Source organism: Puntigrus tetrazona, chromosome 15 (genome assembly GCF_018831695.1).
Source record: "Puntigrus tetrazona isolate hp1 chromosome 15, ASM1883169v1, whole genome shotgun sequence".
NCBI classification, from domain to species: Eukaryota; Metazoa; Chordata; class Actinopteri; order Cypriniformes; family Cyprinidae; genus Puntigrus; species Puntigrus tetrazona.
In genome coordinates, this window is record NC_056713.1 from 5564720 (window position 1) to 5589063 (window position 24344).

A 24344-nucleotide genomic window follows, 5' to 3' on the forward strand; every position below is an offset into this window, starting at 1 on the left:
GTAAAACGGAACGACTTTTATTTTGAAAGTCCGGTCTGTCGTTGGCGCTCATGGCTTCACATGCGCGAGTGGGAGGGAGCAAATTTCCCGGGATTTTGGGGCCTGGAAATAAACAAGTAAGTGCGAGTTGTAGTACTTCTAATTGCTGTTTGGTACGCAAATTAATACACAATTTTATCAACTGTGACTGTAACTGCTTTGAATAACGAAAGGTTTGCGTCAGTGTTTCCCATACAATGATCTTTCCCAAAGTTGCTAGTTCGCTAGCCTCCTGATGTGAGTTAGCACAGGAAATAACCAAACATATATCAAATAATTCGTTCATTTGGACACAATCTGGCCATGTATTAAAATTGAAAAGGCTTATAAAATAAGCATTTGGGACATCTTGTGACAAATTGTGCATGTGTACACCACATAACGTTAAATTGAACTCTCAAAATCGTTTTACTTAATTCGTTGCTGTCGATGTTTTAATAAGACATTTCATGTGGCGTTTTTTTTTATTATTTAATAGCTAGTTGGCTAACGTTTTTGGTGTGCAGTGTTGTAATGGTTAACGTTACCATAGCATTGAGTCGTTGACATGAATAAGCAGTTTATCTGTAGAAACGTAATTTAAACGAATACACCCAACGCAGGAGTTTTAACCTTTGCCCGCAGAATGCCGCCTGTGTCTGGACTGGACACCGGCCCGGCTGAAGAATGCTCCGGGGGTCTTAAACGCTCGGACTGCGTTTGTCCGGTTTGTCTGGACATATTCCTGGAGCCCGTCACTTTGCCCTGCACGCACACCTTCTGCAAACCATGCTTTCTGGAAACCGTGGACAAATCCAACATGTGCTGTCCGCTTTGCCGAAAACGCGTGTCCACTTGGGCGCGACTCAACAGCCGCAACAAGACCTTGGTGAACATGGAGCTGTGGAGACGAATACAGGACGCTTTCCCCACTCAGTGTGAGCGGAGAGTGCAGGGCATCGAGGAGGAGGATGATGCTGGTACAAAGTTTCATTGAAACAGTAACGTGTCCTGCTTTACTTTTTGTTATTGCGTGTTGAATTGATCTCTTTCTCCCCCTCAGTAACCATTCCGAGGCCGCGTGTGTGTCAGCCGGGAGAGCTGAGGAAAGAGTATGAGGATCAGATCAGTAAGGTGAGAGATTCGGCGTGGTTAGGATGTGTTGTCATCTGATGAAATGGCGGTTGTACATCCCTTTATTACAGAGTACTTCTAACGAGATGCCTTGCAATATATCGCCCGGCCATACTGGGTGAAGATTTTCAAAAACTCTGGTTTCGGTGTGATTATGTTGCCAAATATCGTACCAGATGCTAAGAATTACCGTATTTGGAGTATCTGAGGTAAACATACGGGGTTTAGCTATTAATCTAGACCAGCAGCTTTTTAACACTACTAGCACTAACTACCACAATAGATAAAAAACTAGGTCAGTGAGAAGGTCCAAACTCTGAGTCGCAGTTAAACGGGATCCTATGTGTTGCCAGATGTTGAGGGAGTCCGTTTATGGTACAAACGATGGCATCGTGGACTGCAGTATAGTGCTTGTTGGCTTAAAGCAGCACTATCACACTTTTTTTTGTGTTCAAAATGTGCAAAATGTATATAACAAGCAAGTAAATCATGAATATATCTTCCAAACCAACTTTTTCTCTTGTAATGAATCACTACGGTAGACTTAAAATAAGCTTATATTCACTTATAATGCTTATATTTAAACTGTTGTAGCCTGTTTGGGCTGCCACCTCAAAAGTTAACCTTTTAAAGCAGCGCATGGCAGACAGAATCTACAGCTAGGTGAATTAATATAGATTAAAACAACCAAGATTTGAGGTTTCACAAAATACTGAAACTGTTATGAGTTTTTTCCCATTATTGATCGTACATTGAGCAGAGGTCTAAATCTTACAAATACAATAATCATTGTACGGTAGACAGCGAAACCTATCTATCTCCACCTACCTGTAACTTTTTCAGGCTTCCGATTGGCCAACACGGCTTTACAGTTTAAATTATATACCAGATAAAAGTAAAACACACCAGTGTACGTGTGGACATGGCCTTAATAAACTCTTAATTTCTGATCTAAAATGGAAACGGACCCCAAACGTTCGAATAGTGGTGTACCATTCGTTCGCAGGGAGCTTGAAGGGTCATGATCTCATTTCCTGTTTTGAACAGCTGGTGGAGGAGAAGCGAGCTCTAGAGGAAGCAGAGAGGAGAGCCAGTGAGGAGTACATCCAGCGCCTCCTGGCTGAGGAGGAGGAACGGATAGCGGAGGAGAGGAGGAGACGAGAGGAGCAGCAGCTGGAGAACGATGAGAAACTGGCCAGAATGCTGAGCCAAGAGCTGGTGAGCTTTATCATCATCAGCATTATGTCAAAACACCAATAAAACCTGACATTTGGACTGTCTGAACGCAAGTACATATTCTCATTCCGTGTTCTCGGTGTTTACACACGCTGACAGTCTCAACCTTCACAGTAAATAAGTTGCTAGAATTTGTGCTAATTAATGTGTAGTTAATCATTAACTACAAAACAACTGGATGCCAAACTATCAAGTTATTTAATCTGCATATATTCTACATGCTTTTTGTTTTTGTGCTTCTTGTTAAAAAAAAGCACACATTTGTGTTTATTTGATTTTTAATCTTGCCAGAAACAAACGACAAATAAAGAATAATAGTTTTGATGGTTTTCATGTCAACATTTTCAAGAAATTACAGTGTGTGTATGTTATAGCATGTGTGTTTGTTTATATATGTACATAGTACATGCACAAATTTTACGTACACTAAAACTTTTCTTTTGGATGCGATTAATCATTACCCAGCACCAGTTATTAAATAAGAATTAGATCGTGCAAAGTTTGAAACGGTCATCAGGCTGGCTTTCCTTATAGTTATACAATAGCTTTTATTACCACAAAGCAGTAATATAATTATCTGATTGCTCAATTAATTTACTGATTGCTCGCTTGCCAAAATAATCGTTAGAGACAGCTGCAGTAATGATATTTAATGTTAAAATGCTGCTGCAGTTGTAGAGTCTTCGCAAATCTGTCAGTCAGAGAGGATGTAATGCTGTTTTGTGGTGTTTTTGTAGAATTCAGGACCAGTCTCTGAAACATCATGGACCGCCAAACCAGCTGATAATACACCGGCGAAGAAAACAAAGCCAAACATAGGCGACATTGAGAAGTGAGTAGCGACTCTAGAGCCTCAGTATTATTATTATTATATTTATTTTTTTAATGCACTTTATTCTATTCTATTTCAGGTTTTTGCGTCCAGTGTCTCATAAACAGCCGAGCAGTTCTGACAGCAGCCCAGACTCCTCTCTGATGGCTAATAAGGTGATCTCTTTATGCTTTGACGTTCTCATTTTAGAAATGAAATGATTGCAAATGAATTCAGCTAAAATAATTTGTTGATGAATAGAAAAATCACAAGAAGAGTGTTTATTTGTAACTGAAAACATTTATAACAATGTAAATATTTTTTATTGTCACTCTTGATCAACTTAACAGTCTTGTAGAATAAAAATGATTAACTTTAAAAAAGAAAATTAAATAGTGTACAGCCATGTCCAAAAATATTGGCACCCTTGGTAAATATGAACAAAAAAGCTCAAAATTAATCTACATTGTTAATCGCAAAAATCAAACATTTTATTAGATTGTTAGCAGTCCTAGAAATTAGTAAAATATCTGTTGTATTTTACATTCATATTCGCAGTTTTGAGCATTCCAGGGTGATTTATGAACATGAAATTGTCTAGCCATGGCTTACATAAATAGGAGGGAAAACAAAGCCCAAACTCCCTCAATCATCCAGCACAAAAAAGTATGTAATTCTGATGTGCAGCAAAAGATAATTGTACTCCACAAATTAGTGAAGTGCCTTTTAATAATTAAGACTTTCCAGTCAACATAAAGTGTCACGATACTGCCGACATGTGTTTTTATCGTACTAATGCAGGGTAAGAAAAAGACTTTGATTCTCCAAGGAGCGCAGCTGGAGAATTGTAGAAAACTTAAATCTCAGAGTCAGAAGATCTAAAACTCACAACATGCTGTTTGAGAGGGTTTCAAGAAAAATTCTCCTAGCTCATCCAAAAACAAACTTCAGCATATCCAGTTGTCAGACAAGACTGGAACTTTAAATGAGACTGGATTCTATGGTCCGATTTTTAGCAGCAAACGCTCAAGATGGGTTTGGTGAACATGGGGATGAAAAAAATCGATAAGTGCCTGACTCTATTAGAAATCTTATAATGGGCCATGATTGGATCTTTCAACCGTATAATAATCCAAACACAAACCTCAAAAACATCACAAAAATGGGTCACTGAGCACACAACCAAGCTTCTGCTATGGCCATTCCAGTTCTCTGACCTGAACCCTTTAGAAAATGATTGAGCTGACCTGAAGAGAAGAAGCACCATCATAAAGCTGAGAATCTAAAGAGTGATTTTGCTGAAGGAATGAAGGAAGGCTCTCTGATCTCTTGTCAGGTGTTCTCTAACCTCTTCAGACATTATTGGAGAAAATGTAGAGCTGTCAAACTGGCAAATTGAGATTTCAAAAAGTATTGAATTAAGAGTGACGTTAATTGTGGCTGTTGTTTATTAGATTTTTTTGGCTGTTTCATAATGATATTTCCCCCAATGTTTATTATCCAATGAAAGGTTAGATTTTAGATTAATTTTCACAGCTGCCTTTGATCATATTCACCAGTGTTGCTCATGTGTTTGGCCGTGACTGTATGTGCAAAGTTCATGCATGTTTGGTTGCGGATAAATTACTTTCTGGACAATTTAAGTGTTCCTGTTTTTCAGGAGAACATTCTGAGCCCTCTAAAACCCCTCTCAGCCCAATCTCTGGAGGGCACAAGCAAACTGAGCTCATCTATGCTGGACTACAGCGGGAAACCCTCCACCTCCGGCTCCAGCTGCTCAGAGCACACTTTTGTTTTTAACAGTCCGAACGGCAGCTCGCTGAAAAGGAAGAGTTCAGAGGTGGAACTTCAGACTGAAGCAGATCTGCTCATTAAGAGGCCCTGTGAGTCTCCTTCAACCGACAGCACGTTTCTGTCTGAAGTGGTGTGGCACGAGGAGGCCTTACAGATTCGCTGGCAGCAAGAGGAGGAGGACCGCAGAATGGCCATGCGTCTCCAGAAGCAGCTGGATCGCGAAAACTCTGTGGACCGCAGGAAGGGTACAGCCGACGGCTATCCGCTTCGGCAAAAACCTTCCACGAGCACAAACCCAGACGAGGAAAACTCCAGAAAGAGGCCTACTTCGAGGAACAGCACGGGACGCAGGGACAGCGAGAAAACCGAAAAGAGACTTTCTGCAGCCACCCCTGGGAAGAGCCCTGCTTCTTCTCCTACGACTGCCTCGCCTGCTTTGAAGAAGGGGGCGAAGCAGACCACCCTTACCGAGATGTTCCCCAACCTCAGCAGCTGAATGTTGCTCTACTTCTTTTATCTGGTTTCTTATTCGGCATTCAGACTTGAAGCTCTTTTTAGGTGCTGCGCTGCTACTAAAGGACGTCCTGTAACCGATTTCTGTTGTCTTTTTCGGTTCCTGGTCGCATGTTGCTAACACTCCTTCAGTGCCTTTCCAAGGAGGGTCATACTGTAAAGTCATGATGAAAGTTTCATTTCCTAGAGTGTTTTATAGTCATGACTAACTTAGAGTTTGAAGTGGTGTTAATGCTGCAGAACAACTTCATTTTGTAAGCATTTGCAGGCATTTCACTTTGGTTAAATAAAAGGAAAGTTTGGTTTAAAAAAAAAAAAAAGTGTGGTTAATTGACAAGTGAATAAAATGCAGCCCCCTGAAATATGTTGGCTGGTTAGGTGTCGATGGTGGCAGCTCTTTCATAGATTGTCATTTCTTTGTGGTTGGGTTTTGTAAGAACCGGATCTTCAGGATCTGTCAATGCTGCAGTAGTTCTGTGTTTGGACACAACTCTTCTTAGTTTTGATGGTCCCTATCTTTAAGAATGTTTCTCTTAAATCACCAAATAACTGGGCCGTGACTGTTACAGATGCTAAAAGATGCTAAGCACATATAGTGTATATGAGTTACCATATCTAGACAATAAAAATGAACATGAAAATAAATAAGTGCTTGCATGCATGCATATATATGTAGATGCGATCCTGGATCAACATTGCTGTCAAAAATTTTGCCTTACCCCAATGCAGAACCTTATTTTGCTGAGTGTGACGTGTTCCTGGATCAACGTCTTTGTTGACCCCAATCAACATTGTGATAAACCAATCAGATTTGAACCAGTTTATAGCTTTTATGCTTAAGTTTATGCTTGTACATCAGTGTCATTTATCTATCATTTCCTCTTATTTTAAGCGTTGCTCATGGCATGGTTAAGGTTAGGTTTAGGTGTAGAGATACGGTCAAGACTAAATTTTTGGAGTAAAATGTGCAAAATATGTTGACCTAGAAATGCATCTAACTACAATAAGTACAATCAGGATGTGCTATCCCAATCCCTATCTAAAAGAAAAGTTATTTTTAAATCAACGAGAAATGATGGCTAATTAACAAGGGTTGTAGAAGCCTAAAAACCTAAAACTTATATTTCTATAAAATGATCCCTCAAGAAATCAAATGTTGCTTTTGTTTTAGCATCTAAAATGTCGTTGTACCATTTAGCATATGCGTAAGAAGCTAACTGAAATACAATCACTGCTGCTATCTTGTCACTGGATACGTTTTACAGATGCGTGTTAAAGTACTTTATTAGCATTATAAGAAAATCTTAACATTAAAATAATTTAAAAACCATGTCATGAACCCTGTGATGGACCGAGCAGTCAAAATCAGGAATGCAGGATTTCCCGCCAGAGAAATTATTTATTAAAGTCAAACCAAAAAAAAAAAAAAAAAAAAAAAAAAAAAAAAAAAAAAATCACAAATTAAATATTACATTGAAATAAAAGGAAATAATGTCTGGGCCCATTTAAAAAAAAAAGGTCACGTAAACAGAACTAACTTTAACACTAAGCCAAACCAAAGTAACCCCCTAATAATACCTGGTAATACCTGGTGGGGGCTTTTATACACAAAGGACTAATCCATTACACACACACACACACAAATGAAAAATTACCCCAACATCATTAAACAAAACCCACATAATTAACTTAGAATAAAGAAGAAACCAAACCCACAAAATATACACTAATAAACAAGAAATCAAAATAGATAACTAAAACAACCCTACACACCCCCAGCTAATTTACAGAATGGATTGGTCCAGTGGAACATAACGGCAATTGACGCCAGCCGGTCCTTTAGCAGCATGGACCACCACTGGGAGACAACATGGCACCTGGACAGCGCCCAAACTTTGCTTGGTCCCCGTTGGTAACTTAAACTCAAGAAAGAAATATTAACAAAATATACCACCAATAACTAGAAAGTGTGCACCCAAACTAGTCACTCATGGTATACAGTTATTGCAAATCAAAAATAAAGTCAAAATAAACCAAATCTGTATCTGTCATTATTATGAAACCCGAATGTGAGCTGTAACCAATGTTAAATTAAAGGCTAAGGAATAAACTAACATGTACAAAGAAAAAATACACATGTGTGAGAGTGCGTCAGCTACCGCATTTACTGTGTGGCCCGGTCACTGGCCATCACACTCCCCCCCTCTTCAGGAACCTCGCTGACACAACGGGAAAGGAAGTCGGCAGTAGCATTGGCCTTCCCAGGAACATACTGGACCACAAACCGAAAGGGCTGCATAGCCAAGTACCATCGAGTAATTCGGCTATTAGTGTCCTTCATCCTCCCCAGCCACTGCAGAGCCTTGTGGTCCATTTCCACAATAAACTCCCTCCCCAACAAATAATATTTTAGGGAGTCTAGAGCCCACTTCACAGCCAAGCATTCCTTTTCAATCGTAGAATAACGAACCTCTCTGGGAAAGAGCTTCCTACTGATACAGGCCACAAGTCTTCGTTCACTAGGTGGCCCCTGCAACAACACTGCTCCAATCCCTCGTTCTGAAGCATCTGTTTGTACGACAAACTGCTGATTAAAGTCGGGGTTATGCAAGACTGGGTCCTGGCTCAGGGCATTCTGAATATCCCGAAAAGCAATCTTTGCTTGCTCTGTCCACTGAAGTTGATTAGGAGATCTTGAGCCCACCATGTCCGTTAGGGCTGCTGCTCTGCCAGAGAAATTGGGAATAAATCGGTTATAGAAGCCTGCCATCCCAAGGAATGATCTTAATTCCTTACGTGTTTGAGGTAAAGGACACTGTTGAATACCTTTGACCTTCTTCATCTGGGGTCTGACCACCCCTTTACCAATGATATAGCCCAGATATTCAATTTCAGTTCGAGCCACCGCACATTTAAGAGGATTAATGGTGAGGCCAGCTTGTTGGAGTCGCCACAACACTTCTTGTAGATGTTGCAAATGCTGTTCCCAAGTGTCACTGTAGATAACAATGTCATCTAAATAGGCGGCCGCAAAAGACAAACCATGCAATATCTGGTCTATGAGGCTCTGAAATGTAGCTGGAGCCCCGTGCAGGCCAAACGGAAGAACCCGGAAATGAAATGGCCCCCATGGGGTCCTAAAGGCCGTCAACTCTCTGGATTGAGAAGTGAGAGGAATTTGCCAGTAGCCTTTGGCCAAGTCGATGGTGGTCAAGTATTCACTTTGACCCACACGGTCGATCAAATCACTTATCCGTGGAGTGGGATAAGAGTCAAATTTAGAAACTAAGTTAAGGTAGCGGAAATCAATGCAAAACCTTAAGGTTCCATCTTTTTTAGGGACCAAAACCACAGGATGGGACCACTCACTCTTAGATGGCTCCACGATTCTCAATGTTAGCATCAGATCGATCTCTTTCCTTAAAGACTCCCGTCAACGCTCAGGAATTCGATAACTCATCTTTTTAACAGCAGCATCACTTTTCAACACAATCTCATGTTCAATCAATGTAGTAGCTCCAGGATACTCAGAAAAAAGGTCAGGGTGGCAAAGAGCTCTAACCTGTGCTTGACGATCCTTTGGCAAATGATCCAAATCAACAGAAACAGTAATGGGTTGAGGTAAGTATTGTTCTTCCAATTCCTCTTCTTCCATCACCTGTTGAATCATCAGGACTTGCGACTTCTCAGAACGAGGGATCCACTCTTTAAGCAAATTAATATGCAATATTCTAGTGTGCCGGCCTAGGCTTGGTGTTGCAATCTCATAAGTGGTGGGCCCAAGCTTCTGCTTGATCTCAAACGGTCCCAATCCTTGCCTGACTCTTTAATGAACTTGCGAAGCATTTGCTTAAATGTTTGATTAAACCGCTCTGTGAGACCATCTGTTTGAGGATGAAATGGAGTCGTCCGCAAGCTCTCAATACCCAGAAGCTTATACACCTGCTTTAAGAGAGTGGACATAAAGTTAGTGCCTTGATCTGTGAGAATTTGACAAGGGAACCAAACTCTAGAAAAGAGCTGTATCAAGCATGTTGCTACGTACTTGGCTTTGATGGACTTCATTGGAAACACTTCAGGATATTTAGTTGCATAATCAGTTATGACAAGCATAAATCGATTCCCAGCTTGACTCCTTTCCACAGGGCCAACAATGTCCATCCCTAATCTCTCAAATGGTGTATTAATGACTGGTAAAGATTGTAGTGGTGCTCGGGAAGGGATTCTCATGGAGACCTTCTGACACTCAGGGCAACTCTTGCAGTATTGAGTCACATCTCTCTTCAATCCAGGCCAATAAAAGTGTCTTTTTATTCGAGCTAGGGTCTTGTTTCTCCCTAAGTGGCCAGCCCAGGGAATTGAATGGCTCAACCTGAGAATTACCTTCCGGACACTTTGTGGCACAACAAGCTGTTTTATGGACTCAAACTGACGATAGAGAATTCCTTGCTGGATTAGATACCTTTCAAACAGGTCATTGTTTTCCTCTTGAGCTGTAACCTCCTGTTGGGCCTTCTTAAAGTACGGTGCAAGGCTGATATCCCCTTTCTGGAGCTGGATAATATCGCTGGGCACCTGGAAACTTTGAAACAAGTCACCAACAGGGTTAGCAGGTACATTGGAAGCATTATATGCAAGTTTCTCCCGCCTCCTTTGACTGCGTGACTTTCGTGGCTTTGAAGGTTCTACTTCCATATCAACATCAAAGAGGGGCAAGGTACTGAGTGTAGACCTCATTTCCTCAGCCTGCTTCCTCTTTGCCCTGGTAACCACAGCATTGCACAATGGTCCAGGCTGCAGTAAATCCAAAAGAACTGGTAAATCATGCCCTAGGATCACAGGATAAGGCAAATTATCAGCTACTCCAACATCCAGGAGATAAGTCTGTCCCTGTACTTTGATAAAAAGATCTGCAGTCGGTAACAGTTTCTCGTCGCCATGGACACAACATATAGGTTTTTTGTCAGAAAGATTAATCAAAGCTGGGGAGACAAATCGTCTGTGTACCAAAGTCTGGTCACTGCCTGTATCAACCATTCACTTCGACAGTAGTCATTCGCAAGGCCTGTCCAGGCTTTACGAGTCCGGCATTAGTCCTGGGCACAGAACAAACTTGAGAGAGCTTAGCACCATACTTTGGGCACACAGGCTTAGTATGGCCTTCCTGGCCACAAATAACAAATTGGTAACTTCCTGGAAGGTTTAGACATCACCGAGTCAAATTTTCCAGAGGTGCTGTACTGAGACTGGTGATAAACATTAGGTTTGCGCAGCTCTTTGCCACCCCGCCAACTCCAAGACTGATTCCTTCCTCTGGCAGCCACGAACACGTCGGCTAATGATGCAGCTTCAGCAGCTGATTCGGGGCCCCGCTCACGAATCCAAACCTGTAGTTCTGGGGAAAGCATTCTGAGATACTGTTCAAGAATAATCAGTTCTCCAATTTCCTCAACAGTTTTACCTTCAGGACGAATCCATTTCACATATAGTTCCTTCAGTCTTGCATACAGCTCTTTAGGACTCTCTGATGGTGCAATTTCCAAGAGACGAAATCTTTGTCGATAAGTCTCTGTATTAATATCATACTTTCTCAAAATAGCTGATTTTATGCGATCATAATCAAGAGAATCTTTAATGTCCATTTGTACATATGCTGCTCGAGCTTTACCAGTCAGCAGAGGGATCAAACGGAAAGCCCAATCAGAACTAGGCCACCCACAAGCAGCAGCAATTCTTTCAAAAGTTATCAAAAAATGTTCTACGTCATCAGAGTCACTTAATTTTTCTAACTTAGCTTCTTTAGAAAAAAACTGACCTTTATAGTCCATTTGATGAAACCCTCTTTCACTTCCTTTGGACTGTGACAGTGGTTGACTAGAATCATGCTCACCGTCCTGCATTTCTCCAGGACATGGATTCACAGAAAGTGATTCAGGAGTGGGGGTGGTACGAGCTTGAACCTCCATTTGAAGCATGCCAAACTGATGCTGTAGAGCTTTAAATCGTCTTTCTTGTTCCTTTTGCTCCTGAGCTCTCTTAGCCTCCCGAGCATCCATTTGGGCCATATGCGCTCGAAACAAACTTGACAGATCTGCAAGCGTTGGCTCCTGACTCCACTGCAATGACTTCCTCACACTCCTCCATTGTTTCCACCTCCTCTTCCGGTGCTTTCCTCTGCACTACCCTTGGTGCCCCTTTTCTTCCAGACCGACTCATAGTTCAAAAAAAAAAAAAAAAAAAAAAAAAACTGGAAACCTGCTCCTCCTGCTGATCCCACTTCTGACACCATATGTGATGGACCGAGCAGTCAAAATCAGGAACGCAGAATTTCCCGCCAGAGAAATTATTTATTAAAGTCAAACCAAAATCACAAATTAAATATTACATTGAAATAAAGGAAATAATGTCTGGGCCCATTTAAAAAAAGGTCACGTAAACAGAACTAACTTTAACACTAAGCCAAACCAAAGCAGGCCAAAGTAACACCTGGTGGGGGCTTTTATACACAAAGGACTAATCCATTACACACACACACAAATGAAAAATTACCCCAACATCATTAAACAAAACCCACATAATTAACTTAGAATAAAGAAGAAACCAAACCCACAAAATATACACTAATAAACAAGAAATCAAAATAGATAACTAAACAAACAACCCTACACACCCCCAGCTAATTTACAGAATGGATTGGTCCAGTGGAACATAACAACGGCAATTGACGCCAGCCAGTCCTTTAGCAGCATGGACCACCACTGGGAGACAACGTGGCACCTGGACAGCGCCCAAACTTCGCTTGGTCCCCGTTGGTAACTTAAACTCAAGAAAGAAATATTAACAAAATATACCACCAATAACTAGAAAGTGTGCACCCAAACTAGTCACTTATGGTATACAGTTAATGCAAATCAAAAATAGTCAAAATAAACCAAATCTGTATCTGTCATTATTATGAAACCCGAATGTGAGCTGTAACCAATGTTAAATTAAAGGCTAAGGAATAAACTAACATGTACAAAGAAAAAATATACATGTGTGAGAGTGCGTCAGCTACCGCATTTACTGTGTGGCCCGGTCACTGGCCATCACAAACCCTTTAAGTTCATTTCATGCAATAATTTTAATTAATTATTTTTTTTTTAATCTATTTAGACTAGTTACATTTTATTTATTTATTCATTTATTGCTTGTTCCATGCATGTTTTTTTTTTATTTATTTGATTTCACAACAAAATAGACGATGCTGATTCTAACCATTTAACCATTCTAACCATAAAATGCATTTTAGAAAATAGATACACGGATTGCAGAAATCCCACCTGTTTCATTTATGCATGTCAGACAAATATGCATCACGTAAAATGATTAATTTATTTCAAAACCGTGCAGTCCAAATGAATGGATATGTGCAATTTAAATATTAACAATGGAATCCTGTCCTGACCAATGATGATCTGCATTGTCATGGCCATCCGTGGGATTGTTTTATATAAGGACTTAAAAAACGCTGCATTTTGAGAAGTATTATCCTCCAAGCTGTCATGTGAAGCCTGGGAAGCAGTCCGTCAGATGATCAGTGAAGCAGTCTGTGGATGTTCGCTACAGACCTCATCATCTTGCCTCATCACATTCCACTCTGTTAGGTTTATAACAACTCAAACGGTTCCTTCCTTCTTGCTTTGCTTATAGCCCGTTATGGTCTTCTTTTAGCATTTCCCATATTTTTAGGTCGAAGCTGGTTGCAGCACTTCTGCTTGAGTCTCGTGCATCTTTATACAGCATGAGTAATATCCCTCTCTTCTGGTGCCCAAAAAATTCCCCAGTGCTTCACAGAAAGCAGTGATATCCAAAATGAAAACTTTATATGGTATTGATTCCTTTTTAAACTGTGCAATGATAATTGCTTATTAAATCTGAAGTCAGCAAATGCAAATGTTTAATCATATACCTAACTATTCAAAGGGGCTTGTATTTAATTATTTATAAATTTTTAGCAACGATATATTCAACTAATCAATAGGAGTCGGTATACTATTACTTTTTTTTTTGCGACAGATCAGGTTATTGGATTGATTTCTGAAGAAACATATGACACTGAAGACTGAAGTAATGACGCTGAAAATTTAATTTATATATAAACATTTCACAATATTCAAAAACACTGTCTTAGTAAGCATGAGTAGCTTCTTTCAAAATATATTCCTTAACCTTTTGAATGGTAGACTGTAAGGATGGATTCAAAACCAATTGAGAGAATAGGGTCGGTTATTTTACACTAAGGAAAATTATATACCCAACACTTTTGTTTTTGCCCCCATTTTCCATGAGATGAACTCAAAGATCAAAGGCTTTTTCTATGTACACAAAAGGCCTATTTCTCTCAAATATTGTTCTCAAATCTGTCTAAATCTGTGTTAGTGAGCACTTCTCCTTTGCCGAGATAATTCATCCACCTCACAGGTGTGGCATATCAAGAAGACAGCATGATTTTGAGCTGTCCAGAGTAAAGGCCACTCTAAAATGTGCAGTTTTATCACACAGCACCATGCCACAGATGTTGCGAGTTTTGAGGGATCTTGCAATTGGCATGTTGCTTGCAGGAATGTCCACCAGAGCTGTTGCCCGTAGAGTTTTTCTCTATACCCTAAGCTGTCTACAAAGGCATTTCAGAGAAATCTGGCAGTACATCCAACCAGCCTCACAACCGCAGACCACGTGTATGGATGCCAACCCAGCACCTCCTCATCTAGCATCTTCACCTCCAAGATCCTCTTCACACAGTCAGTTACGGGTTTTCCATTGCCTGGCTAGTGCGTGCCAGTGCTTTGAGCAGGCGGGGCAGGGCTGATAGCCTCTGACCTGTAGCACCTATCCCAAAATTGCGTTCCACCATCTCACCAGAATCTCTTCTGGTCTTCACTAAAACACACCCTTTACACGCTTCTCGCATCAACGTCACGCAAACCCATCATTTCACCAACAAAGGGAAGTTATCAGAAAACAAATCCCAAATAAGTCAGTAGAACTAGTGTGATCGCAAAACAATGTTTGATAAAAACAGCCGTTGCATTTTGTTAATGATTCATTGATCACAAATGGATTAATTATAAGGACGGAAAATTTGTCTCACAGAATGACATGATATGAGCCGTTCTTTTGCATCGTTTATAAATATTTGTGCTTTGTATGATGATCATAATTTCCATCTGTTTCCAAACAGATGTGATTTCAAACAGTTGCTGCTATCTTAAAGTGACCTAAAACTATTTTAAAAGTCTTAAAAGGTGTTATCTGTTAACTTCATGAAATGATCCATGGCGCTGACCCTCTCTAGACGCAGTGAAACTCCGTCTTTGTTCATAACCGCTCCTCTAGCCCCTGCTGGTTCAGCTGGCACCAAGGTTTTTGTCGGTCCAAAAAACCTTGGGGCCAACATTCCACAGGCCGCAATCAACAACCTGATCAACTTTATGCCAAGGAGATTTGTTGCACTGTGGGAGGCAAATGGCGGTCACATCAGATACTGACTGGTTTTTAGACCCCTGCCAATAAAGTAAAACTACACATTTCAAAATGGCCTTTTATTGTGGCCAGCCAAAGGCACACCTGTGCAATATTCTCAGCAAAGGAGAAGTGCTCACTAACACAGATTTAGATTCGTGAACAGTAAAGCTCCCAAGAGAGCGGCCTGATTCATGAGACGTCTTGTGAGCTCGCTGACTGATGGAGCTCTGGTCACGCTTTGAATGCTACAGAGCTGCATCACAGCTTGCTCATAGAGTTTGAGCTCATAGAGTGGCAGATATCCAGTCATTTTTAAAAAACCAGCACAAAATAAAAATAGTTTAAATAAAGCATCCTCAATAAGCAATATAAAAGACTGGCTTGTAGTCTAGGATGCAAAAACGATTGTACGTAATGTGACAAGCTTCACCCTCGAACCCAAGCAAGAACATTGCAGAACTGTGATCGGTGCTAATGGCGCATCACAATGAATCAGTGCAGAACACTGTTGCAATTCTCTATTGCGTATCACAATGGTTGCCTAAAAAATGAAAATTTTTATTCGCCCTCAACTGGTGTGACTTACAAAGTAAACCATAAAAATAGCACCGGTGTACAAATGATCTTTTGAAATAATATGCGTTGAATGAGTATACTTTAATTGTGAGCCAAATGTAATGTTATTGGAAACGTATGTTCATTGCAATTAAATGAAAATGTATTGTAGATTAATATTAACCTCAATTAGTTGAAATTAAGAACCATTTTTGACCCATTTAAGTAGGACATAGCTACTGTTCTGTTGAAACTTGTATGTCATGTATTGCATGACGTGTTTACGTCTGCTTTAATATGCCAGTCAAAATAAGTGTGATTTAAAGCACAACCCAAAAACACTAGTAAATCTACTTTTGCAGACTGGTAAACATTACTCGACTGAAATGAATTTTATTTGGATTCTCTTCTGCTTTGCTCTTGTTCGACTGCCAGCGGTCAGTATGGTGTGTACACACCGCACGAACTGCAGTTTTTCCATTAGTGGAGTATGAGTATGCGTTTTAATTTCACCATCCTCAGCTGTTTGTGTGTGTGTCACAGAACTGTGGGTAGGAAACGCTCTGTATTTAAGCAGGCAAAGTTCCTCATCTTGGAATAATCAAAGGCTCGCGGCTGAAGACTCTTCTGAGCTTTCCTCGCAACACCTGCTTTCTCACTTTAACGCTCTTCCGACAGGTAGGCTTATTTTTGCTCATTTCAATGCACGGTCAATGATTCGGTGAAATGTAAATATTAATGCAATTCACATGGTAAAATGGTTTGTTTTGTTACACTGTATGAACAATAGGACAACATTGCATACAGTACTGTATGCTTACAAAGTAATAATTGTAAAAAACCCACTAGTGATGTAGCTGATGTGCTCTACGGTGCTGTTTTGATGCAGGATCTCTGTGGAGATGTGCACCGGCCGCTGCTCCAGGTCTGTGGGGATGGCTCTGATTCCTATAGCCATCGTCTGCATGCTGGCAAATGCACTGCTGCTGTTTCCTGATATGAAGTACCAGTACCTGACAGAGAATCATGTGACCAGAGAGGCCACGTGGAGCACTGGGATCTGGGCATCAGGGCTTCTGGTGAGCTTGCCTCTTCTTTTGTTTGCTTTGCAGGAGATCTTATAACATTCCGTATTATTTTGATACGGTATATTAAAATGATGACAGAATTATTATTATTGTTGTTATTATAGTGAATGCAGTATTTAACCAACGTATCTGTTTATTAATTTATTGAATAATAGCAACAACAATAATAATAAATTAGTAATAAAAATGTATTATACATGTTATAACCCATACCGTATAAGTGTGTGTCATATATAATTGAATAAAACATTATATAATTATGTATATTATATATAAGTATGGGATAATGCACAGCCTGTGCATTAAACGATTTAGTCCAGCCAATCAGAATCCGGAAGACCATGGTATATAATAGAATATAGAACAGAACAAAATATACCTATATATGTTTGTTTATTTAAATTAACAAAATTCATCTTTACAGCATTACTCATATTACATGACGCAACGGTCACGTGACATCTGTTGTGTTAAGTCCAGTATTGCTCTGATGGCTGTTGTGTGTTTTGTCAGGTGCTTGTGGCCGCGCGGGCTTTTACAACACACTACGAAAAGAAAGGATGCTGTTATTTTACCGCCGAGGTAAGACAATTGTATTGTGTGGGTTTTTTTCTTCTTAACCGTCATCACTCGAATGGCGTTCGTCACATCGCCCGGTATTTTTATTATAATCGTTGTCGTTGTTTCCAGGTTTTGCGCAAGCTGGGCTACACGTGTTTGGCAGTTCTGGCAGCCGGCTTGTGTTTCGTGGTGAGCGGGACGGGGCTGGCCCTGGGGCCCCTCTGTTTGCACAACAGCACTGAGGGCCCCAAGTGGGGACGGCCATTGAAACAAGTCAGAACTGGGTGAGTCACTTTATTTATTTATACAAAGGATTTATCCAGCGGGCCACCATTGGTATAGTTTTGTTTCACTGAGAAACAAATCAAGCGTTAAACCTAATGCATGCCTCGCCGATCGAACGCTTTTTCCAATAAAAAACTGCACTGAAGCTGAATGCTGCATGAATGTGCTGTAGTTTTTGTGGATGTTACGTGTGAGTAACCGGAGCGCTTGTTCACGCAGTGAGCAGCTTTACCTGTATGCTCCGGAGCGGTGGTCGTCTGCCTGCGTGGAGCCTCGAGGGGTTGTGGTCTGGAACGTGACTCTTTTCTCCGTCCTCATGGCAGCGAGCGGCCTTCAGCTCATTTTCTGCGCTCTTCACCTCCTCGCCGCCGTATTGGAGTTCATGTGCGGACCCGGCTTCTGCAAGAATAAGGTACAGATGTTCAGTTTTTCAGTGGGCGCTTGTAGCTTGCTTTAAATCTACTGTAAGATTAATGTAAATAAAAGTACACTTAAAGAGAGTACATCTGTGTTTTTAAGTGAAATTTGTAACATTGGTCAAATTAAATGCTTTAATTAATAGGATTTTAACTGATTATTTGTATTAATCTTGACATGTTTTATAGAAGTACACTTATTTTGATTTACACTTAATTAACATTAACTTCTATTAAGGGTATCATGCATTATTATTATCATTTCATTCTTTAATGCATCCATTAGAAGTTTTAATAGAAAATATATATTTAAATTGCTTGTTGAAAAAAGGAACATTTTACAAAATTCTTTAACTGTAAATAAAATTAATATAAATGTCTATACAAGGTTAAAAGTTCACTTGAAAGTTCAGTAAGTTGCATTTAACAATCTCTGCTTTTCTCTTCTTTAGGTTGTTCCTGCTTGAAATTACTAGAGGTTGTAATGTCTTCATCTCCATGTGAGAATGAAAAGACATTTTTGGGGTTAAACAGTCAGCTACGACTGCTTAATTTTATTTTTTTAATGAAGAGGGAGACAGAGAGAAATAGAAAGGGAAGTGGAAGGGGGGAGCCAGTTTTTACATCCCTGAGTCCCAGAAACACTTGAACACATAAAATGCCACAAAGACAAATAAGCTGTTTAAAATAGTCTTTATTGTAATACATGTTCATAACGCACTTTAATATTTATGCACTGTATAGTAATGTCATTGTATGTATATGTCTGTGATAAATTAACTGAGTGTCAGTAGGTGTTATTTTTATTTTTTGATTTCAAAAAGCTTAATAAAAAATATTTATATGAATTCCAACAAAGCGCTTTGATTTTAATGGCATACACAAGCGGCACACTTGCCAAGAAAACTTGGCAGAACGGTTGATTGATCGTAACACAGAAGTACTTTAAAATGTGTCGGAAAAGCAAAAAACAGACTAGCACCAAATAAACACTGACATCTGACACATGGCCTCAGGTTATTTCAAGCTGCGTGAGAATGAGACATTTTCAGAGAGAACAACGTTTATCCTATAATGACCACAAGAGGGGGAACATTTTCAGAGTTCACGACATGAATAGACAACGGAGATGGTACACATACGGGCATGCGCACATCACTGTGGCTTCATTATTTTCTCACTCTACAACAATTATCAGAGTTTTAATTGCAAGTGGTAGGTTTAGGGTCGGTGTGTAGACATTAAGGTCTAAGTAAAACACTTTCTACTAGGTAAAATAAGTCATTTCTGGTTTTAGCTGTAGCCCATCTAGCCACGGCCCCTGAGCCAGATTCAGTCTCCAAAATATGATGCAGCATAAATTATGTTTTTGAACACATCAGCGAATGATTTTTGTCGTGTCACGCGACGCTGAAAGGAGTAATGATGCTCAAAATTCATATTTGATAACAGGAATAAATTACATTTTAACATATATTTACATACAAATCAGCTGTTTTGAATTCTAATAATATTTCACAATATTAAGATAAATGCTGCCTCGTTCAGCATAAGAAGCTTCGTTGAAAAATAGAAACAAATAAAATAAAATCTTATTAACCCCAATCCTCTGAACGTGTTTTTGTGTATGACATTTTTGTTGTTTGGTGGTTTTTTTTATTAATTACTATTTTGTTTGGTAGCACCTATAATTACAAACCATTGAAAAAAAACTATTTTTCATTATCATTCCTCCTGACTACAAAATGACCTTCTCCACTGTTATCTGGCCTGCGACTTTCCGGAAACAGCAGACTTAAAATAGCTTTGAGATGAGGGAACCCCTGCTACGGACTCTCAGGATGTAATTCATAAATTTAGTCTGTCTTATTTGTCTTCTCTACTTCCTCTTTTCCCTCGTATTGTTTCTCTCTGCTGGTGTCTCTTCTGTCACAGCTCGCCACTTTTCCTCTCGCTCTTTCATACCTGCTCTGTTTAGACAACCAAATGTTTACACATAAAACTAACACAATAACTCACAGTGCATTATGTTTTTGAAGGAAAAAAGCAGAGGAACGGTAAACCTGCAGCCTCTCACGTGCATCGGAGAGCTTCAACAATCTCGTCGTGCTAAAGAGAAGCATTGTCCGAGTGATATTCTTAAACGAATAGTTTATCCAGTTTCAAAAAAATGCTGAAATGTCCACACCCTCAGGTCATCAAAAATGTGGAAATTTGTTTGATCAGATTTGGAGAAATGTAGCATTAGCAATGGATGCTCTGCAGTGAATGGGTGCCGTCAGAATAAGAGTTCAAACATCACAATAATCCACAATCAATCAAAACCACTAATCAACTGATGTCTTGAGAAGATGAAAGAAATGAGTCTCCTAGTCAAAATATGAGTCCATAATCTATAAGAAGATTTCTTCCAATTAAAAACGTCCATCTCCTGTTGTCTCACACAATAAAATCTTGTTTAGAGCTGTTTTGGTCTGCTTGGAAACGGTGCTTGATTCGTGCTGATTTTTCTCCTGCTTCACATCACGCAACAGTGTTAAAAATGTCTTAAAGATAGATTTGTTTCTTTCAAACATGCAGCTTTTTGCTTTACTGTATATTTTATCTGATGGACTGGAGTGGTGTGGATTATTGTGGTGTTTTTGTTTTTCTCATGCCGACGGCACCCATTCACTGCACAGGATCCATTGGTGAGCAAACTGATGCAATGATAATTTTCTCAGAATCTGTTCTGGTAAATTAGGAAGTAAGTTTAAGATCAAATTTTTTTTTTAGGAATATATCAGTAGAAATGTAAAAATATATTCGTTCACCCTCATGTCATTACAGACCTGTATGACTTTCAGTCTTCTATGAATTGCAAAAAAAGAGATGATAAAGAATGTCGAAGCAAGTTCCTTATATTTTGTTGCACCGAAGATACTTTTAGTGAATTTAAAGAAGTTCATTTATGTGGGTTTGGGGGTTTATTTAATTTGATCTTTGTCATACTTCCTAAATATAAGGAAGCAACATTAGTGGCAGAATTTGATGCCAGAAAGCGGAAGTTAAAGGAAGGCATGCACTCACTACAAGCATTTTTTCTTATAAAGTGCAACAGAGAGAGGAAAACAATAATCTAATGTGGTTTAAAGGATGATCACGGTTGGGAAACGGCAGACTTTATCCCATGTTACCCACATGAATGACAGTCAGATCATGCGGACTAACCTCTAGATCATATTTCTGACCGTACTTATTCCATATGATTTAAACTAGTGACATTCACACTGGCTAGACGAAACATTACTTCATTTTTAGTAAACAAATTCAGATCCTGTAAAAAAAAAATACACAATATTAAAAATACAGTGCAGTGAAAAGGTTTTTAAATGTTTTTAAATTTTAAATGATGTTTTAATTTATTAAGGAACAATAATAGCCTAATAATTCTACCTGATAAATTAATTGAAATAACTGTTATTGACCACATTATTTAAAAAACCTGAGTTAAATTTTGCTAGCCATACCCAGATTACTGCCAGACCAAAAAATCACTTAAATAGAACCTGTCTGACAAATTATGGAAATATGTATATCTATGGTGATCCAAAAATAACAGAAGCATCTGAGAAACAAAATAACTGACATGCATCAGTCTGGAAAAGGTAATAAAGCCATTTCTAAGGCTTTGGGACTCCAGCGAACCATGGTCAGAGCCATTATCCACAAATGGAGAAAACTTGGAACAGTGGTGAAACTTTCCAGGAATGGCCGGTTGACCCAAATCACTCTAAAAGCACAATAAGTCACCCAGGATATCATAAAAGAACCCAGAATGACATCTGGAGAACTGCAGGCCTCACTTGCCTCACTTAAATGAATAGTTCATCCAAGAAATAAAATTAGCCCATAATCTACTCACCCCCAAGCTATCCTAGGTCTATCCGGGCTCTTCAAAGATTGGTAATGCTGGTGGATGGTGGCCATGATTTCGAAGTACAGTAAATCTTATATATCTGCAAGTACTTCATTGGAAAAGTAAACTGATGAAAAATATATATATTTTTTAAATTAAAACTGAAATCACTGACTTCTGGATATGGTTGTATGCAAAATATAGAAATATTTTTGTTACAAAAACCCATTGATCTGCTCATTACATCATACCTACAGTCAAACATGGTGGTGGTAGTGTGATGGAACCATGAATTCTGTATTCTATCAGAAAATCCTGAAAGGGAATGTCCAGCCATAAGTTTGTTAATTCTAGCTCAAGCTCACTTGGGTTGTGCAGCAGGACAATGATCCTAAACACACCAGCAAGTCCACCTCGGAATAGCTTAAGAAAAGCAAAATTAAGGTTTTGGAGTGGACAAGTCAAAGTCCAGGCTTATATTCCAACTGAGATGCTGTGGCATGACCTTAATCCGTCCATTCTTGATCAAAAAACCCTCCAATGTCCAAATAAATACAATTCTGCAAAGAAGAGATTCCTCCACAGTGATGTGAATGAAGCCACATCGCAAATGCTTGATTACAGCTGTTGGTGCCAATTGGGTGGGATTTAGGGGGGAATTACTTGTTTTGTTTGTAACGTCTTTGCCAGACGTTTTTTTTTCCCTCAATACATCAAATCATTATTTCAAAACTGCATATTGTATTTACTCTGGTTATCTTTGTGTCATATTAAAAATAATTTGATGATTTGACAAATTGTGGCTTTTTCACGCCACTGTATCGTTTCGGGTGAAGTAGTTAGTAGATATTCAAGACTATATAGCTAATAAAATTAAGTTTCTGTGCTGTATCTCTTTTTTTTTATTATTGGTGTTTTCATCAACATATGTAGATCTCATGATCAGTTATTTTATTCTAAGGAACTAAGAATATTACTGAGTTCCTAGAAACATGTCATCACGTCAAGCCAAAGCACTGCTCGTCTTGGGGAAACCAACTAACCCAACCTTTGTTTCAGTTCCTACTGACATTTCTACATTCAGGATTTAGCATGAGTACAGCTGGTACTCCTGGCGTGGTTTAGAACCACATAGTTTAGCTCATCAGACCTGCCTGGAAGTTTCCGGCCCTCCAGGACCGAACATGGAAAGCCCTGCTTTAGATAACAAATTGTTCAATCTCGCCATTATACATCCCTAATATTCTATATTCTATATTATTGCACTGTTAAAAGTGCTACATAAATAAAAAGGATTGATTAAAGTAATTGTGGGTACAGTTTTACGAATTTATTTTTATATTTCTATGTCCCATTTTAGTAAAAGATCTCATTAATATATTTAGCTCATGAACATGTTTTGAAAAAAGGTCACAGTTTTGGTTTTGTTTTCACTGTGTTCCTGTTTCTCCTTATTTGGTCCTTCCTGTTTGTGTCCTCCTTTGGTCACTATTAGTTACTTATTTCCCACCTGTGTCTGTTCACCTGTTTTAGTTCTCCCTGACTGTTGCCATGTTCTTATAAGCATACAGTTTCCCATTGTTTTTACGTCGTGGAATAATCTTATTAAAGGTCCCATGGCACGAAAATTTCAGTTTATGAGGTTTGGTCAACCGAGCCCTGGGTATCCTTGCTTCACCTTTAAGAAAATGAAAGCTCAGATGGCCCGATCTGGAAACTTCCCTTTACGTCGCCATACGGGGAAAGGTTATCTCTCCTTTCTCTGCTTTGCCCGCCCACAGAATTTAACAAACAAAAGCAGATCGGCCTGAACTGTACACTTACAAGGATGGACGATCTGACGCATTTTACAGCTATGTTATCATTGCAGCTTACATTACAACTAGTCACTAGTCCAGCTTATCACAACAATGCATATACAATAACGCATAATTCGTCAGTAAATATATCGTCGGTTTGTTGTTTTACACACATGGACACAGACATCACTTCATAAACGACATAGTCGAGAGATGCAATAAAACTAGATGCGCGCTCATGACAACAAAAGACAATACTTTATCGAACCCTTTTTTTTTTACGGTGTTTTACCACAGCTGTCATAGTTTTTTTGTCAGGCAGTAATATCCGGTATGCAATCATATTTCTAATTTTAGGCTGTATTACATCACAATAACCTAAAAGTAATCTGCAGCGCTCTGCAACGTCTTCTGACGAGAAAAGCTGCATGTGTGTGAAAACAAATACATCATTATCTGATGAACTGGAGTGGTGCGGATTACTTGTGAATTCTTGTGATGTTTTTTATGGTTACCACCTATTAGCATGCATATTAGAACATTAGCCATTTATTAGTGCTAATTAAGCACATATTAATACCATATTCTACATGACCTTATTCTACATCCCTAAACTATCTCATTAACTATTAATAAGCAGCAAATTAAGAATTTGAGGAGAGTCATAGGTAATAGTTAACAAGTGTTACCTATTCTAACGTGTTACCGTTTTTATTTTTCTGATGCTGG

General features: G+C 39.2%; 3 protein-coding genes and 1 long non-coding RNA gene across 5 annotated transcripts; 2 read left to right on the forward strand and 2 right to left on the reverse strand.

Moving 5' to 3' along the window:
- Nucleotides 1-20: 20 nt before the first annotated feature.
- LOC122358345 lies at nucleotides 21-678 on the reverse strand. The gene is made up of 2 exons (XR_006252596.1): nucleotides 567-678; nucleotides 21-102 (listed from the first exon to the last, which is right to left on the reverse strand). It is a non-coding gene; the product is annotated as an uncharacterized LOC122358345 (long non-coding RNA).
- LOC122358344 (E3 ubiquitin-protein ligase rnf168-like) lies at nucleotides 40-5826 on the forward strand. Its single transcript, XM_043258131.1, has 7 exons — nucleotides 40-116; nucleotides 664-998; nucleotides 1082-1152; nucleotides 2200-2370; nucleotides 3126-3220; nucleotides 3300-3375; nucleotides 4860-5826. The coding sequence occupies exons 1-7, from the start codon at nucleotides 61-63 to the stop codon at nucleotides 5487-5489; spliced, it is 1434 nt and encodes a 477-aa protein (XP_043114066.1). The 5' UTR covers nucleotides 40-60; the 3' UTR covers nucleotides 5490-5826.
- Nucleotides 5827-10633: 4807 nt separating this feature from the next.
- Nucleotides 10634-11706, reverse strand: LOC122358541 (neurotrophin receptor-interacting factor 1-like). Its single transcript, XM_043258383.1, has one exon. The coding sequence runs from the start codon at nucleotides 11569-11571 to the stop codon at nucleotides 10657-10659; it is 915 nt and encodes a 304-aa protein (XP_043114318.1). The 5' UTR covers nucleotides 11572-11706; the 3' UTR covers nucleotides 10634-10656.
- A 53-nt stretch (nucleotides 11707-11759) lies between these two features.
- LOC122358534 (transmembrane 4 L6 family member 5-like) lies at nucleotides 11760-18764 on the forward strand. Of its 2 annotated transcripts, XM_043258377.1 has the most exons (7): nucleotides 11760-12318; nucleotides 16112-16246; nucleotides 16458-16647; nucleotides 17170-17238; nucleotides 17347-17501; nucleotides 17722-17914; nucleotides 18371-18764. In XM_043258377.1, the coding sequence occupies exons 3-7, from the start codon at nucleotides 16471-16473 to the stop codon at nucleotides 18383-18385; spliced, it is 609 nt and encodes a 202-aa protein (XP_043114312.1). In that variant the 5' UTR covers nucleotides 11760-12318; nucleotides 16112-16246; nucleotides 16458-16470; the 3' UTR covers nucleotides 18386-18764. The 2 variants fall into 2 exon arrangements, with proteins under 2 accessions (XP_043114312.1, XP_043114311.1); XM_043258376.1 differs by lacking the exon at nucleotides 11760-12318 and having other exon boundaries at nucleotides 15191-16246.
- Nucleotides 18765-24344: the final 5580 nt, after the last annotated feature.